General features: G+C 38.4%; 1 protein-coding gene across 3 annotated transcripts; it reads right to left on the reverse strand.

Moving 5' to 3' along the window:
- Nucleotides 1-575: 575 nt before the first annotated feature.
- On the reverse strand, nucleotides 576-3,261 carry LOC122802106 (putative protein FAM172B). Of its 3 annotated transcripts, none has more exons than XM_044071799.1 (2): nucleotides 3,166-3,261; nucleotides 576-2,392 (listed from the first exon to the last, which is right to left on the reverse strand). In XM_044071799.1, the coding sequence occupies exon 2, from the start codon at nucleotides 2,386-2,388 to the stop codon at nucleotides 1,312-1,314; it is 1,077 nt and encodes a 358-aa protein (XP_043927734.1). In that variant the 5' UTR covers nucleotides 2,389-2,392; nucleotides 3,166-3,261; the 3' UTR covers nucleotides 576-1,311. The 3 variants fall into 3 exon arrangements, with proteins under 3 accessions (XP_043927734.1, XP_043927733.1, XP_043927732.1); XM_044071798.1 differs by lacking the exon at nucleotides 3,166-3,261 and adding an exon at nucleotides 2,508-2,617; XM_044071797.1 differs by lacking the exon at nucleotides 3,166-3,261 and adding an exon at nucleotides 2,508-2,617 and having other exon boundaries at nucleotides 576-2,413.
- Nucleotides 3,262-3,610: the final 349 nt, after the last annotated feature.

A 3,610-nucleotide genomic window follows, 5' to 3' on the forward strand; every position in this document is an offset into this window, starting at 1 on the left:
TATTCAGAGTGAGATGCCACTCCAGTGGAGTAGACTGATAAAGCCCTAAAAACAGTCCAGTCAACCTGGGTTGGATTAGCAGCTTGGACAACTGATGTAATAGCAGGGAGGGATATGCATGCCCTTCCTAGGTAGGACAGTATTTGTTAATGCTCCCTTAGGGGAGTCATGGTCCAAAAAGGGTAGTTACCCTCCAATGAATCAATGAGTGTGGGAGGTAGGGCAGGGAGTAGTTAGGGCATCAAAAAGAAACCCCCAGGACAGTCTATGTGGGACTGAAAAAAAATAATGCATTTCGGACTGAATGGATATCTACAGGATGTGTTGCTGTTGAAAAAGTCAAGTCCTAGAAAGCATTTATTGTGAGATGACAGTGGATGCAAAGAGCATTAAAGCCAGAATGAACACTAAATCTCAAAGATTTTCTTGATGGATATGTTCAAGGGCAGCAGGGTCTTTAATACAAGTCTATCAATAGTTTGTTTAAGGATGCCAAATGTTTCCTAGCTTGGAGCATAAATATATGCACAAAAATCTGGAAAATGCCTTACATACACTAGGAAAAAAAACACCCATTAGTACAATTTTTTTTAATCTGAAAATGAAGATGGCAGTCCTTTTTAGCATGTGTGATTGAAAACATTCCTTAGAACCACTTGTAAATATAATTGCAAATGCAGTCAGGAAAAGAAAAAAAAATCGGTTTATCTTCATTCTTCTTCTTACTCAGTAAAGACAGACAATCAGCTTGTTAAATACTGCAGCTAAATCCCTAAAACTGTCAGCAGCTACATGTAACCTGAAGTCAATCACAGTTGCACATATCACTACCAGCTTAATAAGACTAAAACAAAGCATTTCTTAACATTTTGATGTTGAGAAAAATATTCATGCAGTAAGTGACTCAGGAGTTTATAACAAAAAGTCACAGGTGTGGCCTACAAATCAGCAGGCACATAAAACTTTGCATGCAGACAAGAAGATATTACTATGCATGAGCAGGGGGTGTGGATCATAGTGTATGTTGAGTACCAAGAATGTGAAAATGTTTTCATCTATACCCAGAGCACAAAAAGCTTCTTCTGATTATTTTCATACATCTATCAGTATTCACAGGGTTTAAAGAAAACTACCTCTTTATACAGTAATTTTCACATTTTTATTTTACACTCTTACTCCTTCCATGACTATTTCTGTATTACCAACATATACAACCAATACATGAAAGGGGGGGGGGGCGTTTGTACCGTCTGTCCAGAGCTGCTTATGTCCACTTTTCTGCACAATATGTTTCTTTTCAGAAAGCCACAGCTAATGCTGGGACATACTTTTTCTAGTAGAACTTCTTGTTACAACAGGAACACGAGACAGCATTGCTTCTTTTGCCTTTAAAGTCCTGTTGAAAAATTTGAAGACAGGCTGAAAGCAAATCCATGGAGCTAACTCGTGGTTTTCTGTTCCAGCAGAAACCCGACGACAATCTACTTTCAAGGTGCTGACCACTCTGTCCACAGGTTCTGGACTCAGCACCCAGTTTTGGCAGTGTTTTTCTATCCAGGCAAGGATTTCATTGTCAGCTCCCTGATGCTGTGCATTGTGCAGGGAGTCAATGAATGCCACTGCAAACACTCTATCCATTACTTCCTGCTTGCGCTGGATCAAAAGTTCAACAAACACCAGTCCACCATACCCATGAGCTATGAAGGCAACATTCTTAGCAGCACATTTAGATATGAAATGATCCCAGACATAAACAGTGTGCTCTTCTGGTGTGCTGCTACAATGAGCGGAGACACACAAGCTTTTGTTTTTAACTCTGTCATGCAGCTTACTTTCATTGTCAAAAGGCTCATCATTTGATACAGAATAGCTTTTTGCTTCAGCTGAATCTGTACTTATCTCAGATAAATTCTCATTGGGATTTAATACAATAATTTCACCACACTCACTCAGCACTTTTTGAATATATGGAATTTGTGTACCGTGATTTAGACAACCATGGACGATCGTCTTCAGGCTCCACTGGCCAGCTCGTATCACCCCATGATCTTGAAGAAGAACAGTTAGACTTGAAGTGCTTACTAGTGCATTCTCACTCATGAAGAAGAAGCTCCTTGCCTGCCCTGTTTCTGAGATCACTGGAATACAAACTCTTTTCAGTTTACAGTCTTCCTGCAGGAGCCTATAGACATGCTGAGTAATAAGTCCACCCAAAACTTGATACCTCTGGTGGTTTCTGTTAAGTTCATTTGTGAAATAGTTGAAAACATATGGCTTACTTGTGTGTATATGTCTCAACTCTCCTTTGTCATTGAAGCAGTATTTTAGTTCCTCTAGAGACTGAGGGCTTTCATCCGTCAGTTGGTTCCCACTGATCTTTTCTTCCATTGTTCTGTAAAATGAAATCACAGAGCTATAAAGCAAAGAAATGACTAATTAAAGTCAGATTTTTTTTCTTTCTATTCTGGAGAACAAGAGTCTATAAATTTCACAGCAAATATAGTAACCTGCTTCTAGCTGCTGTTATTGTTACTCCTTCAGAGCATTTTCCTGGGTCCAAGCTAGTCTGCTTGGAATTTTCTTCACCTGGGTTTACCCCATTCAACTAGCCAAACTAGTAATTAAGTGCACAGAGACTAATTGTCTTAATAGTAGGAGGTACAACACTTGGCACTAGTCAACCTAACTAAAGGATGGAATTTCAAAGTATATTAAAATGCAGTTGAACATAAATGATTTCTTAAAAAGAAAAATAATTGCACTCACTATTAACTGCATACAAAAGCTTATGCACAAAAAGGGACAGGTTTTTCATTGCAGTTGGATGTACATCATAGGTACATGCAGTATATAAACATACAATATAATCTGATGTTATATTCTTGAGCAATAACTATTCATAAAACAGTATGTCTCAGCTGCTTGTCAAAACCTTCACAAGATGGACAGAAAAGAACAAAACGTTGTTTTTGCATGCCTACAACTCCTATACACTGCTTTACTAAACAAGGTAAACTGATTTTTTGACAAGTTTGCTGCTTGATTCATATGATGGCATACTTTCTCAGCACATCAGTCTTATTACTAATTTTTAGATTCCATCAAATCTTTGAACTTCCTGTCAAGCATTCATACTACTATCTGGTGTGTAAGGAAGAACCCTACCTTACTTTCTCTAGCAATGGACCACTGGAAGTAGGAAATCTTCCTTTCAAATTCTCTGTGGTAAGTAAGTAAGGTTTCCATGTTTTTTTTTATCCAGTTGCAGAAGTGTGTGTTAAGCATTGAAGTCAGCTGAAAAGATTGGCATGCCTAAAGACTTTTAGCATAGGGGAGGGATGATAGCAATATGTTGGATTACAAGTCGAATGTTAAGTGATTTTCATCAGTAGTTCTTTTGACAGATTCCCAGCAGCCTGTGCTTGCCCTTACTGTCCGCAGCACTACAAAGCTCCTGTGTAAGAGAATAGGATAAGGGCTAGTCAGTATATAAAAATACCCTGTGTCTCCCATGGCAGGTCTACTTCTAAAGTCCTAATTCTAGGGTATGAGCTCAGAATAGCATTATACCAGAATCAGTATTACTTAATCCTGTAGAACTAGACATTTT

The sequence above is a fragment of the Protopterus annectens genome, chromosome 5.part0 (assembly GCF_019279795.1).
Source record: "Protopterus annectens isolate FY-2018-M chromosome 5.part0, PAN1.0, whole genome shotgun sequence".
NCBI classification, from domain to species: Eukaryota; Metazoa; Chordata; order Ceratodontiformes; family Protopteridae; genus Protopterus; species Protopterus annectens.

Bases quoted from the DNA above. Each gene is read 5' to 3' on its own strand.
- LOC122802106 (XM_044071799.1), bottom strand. From the start codon at position 2,388: ATGGAAGAAAAGATCAGTGGGAACCAACTGACGGATGAAAGCCCTCAG.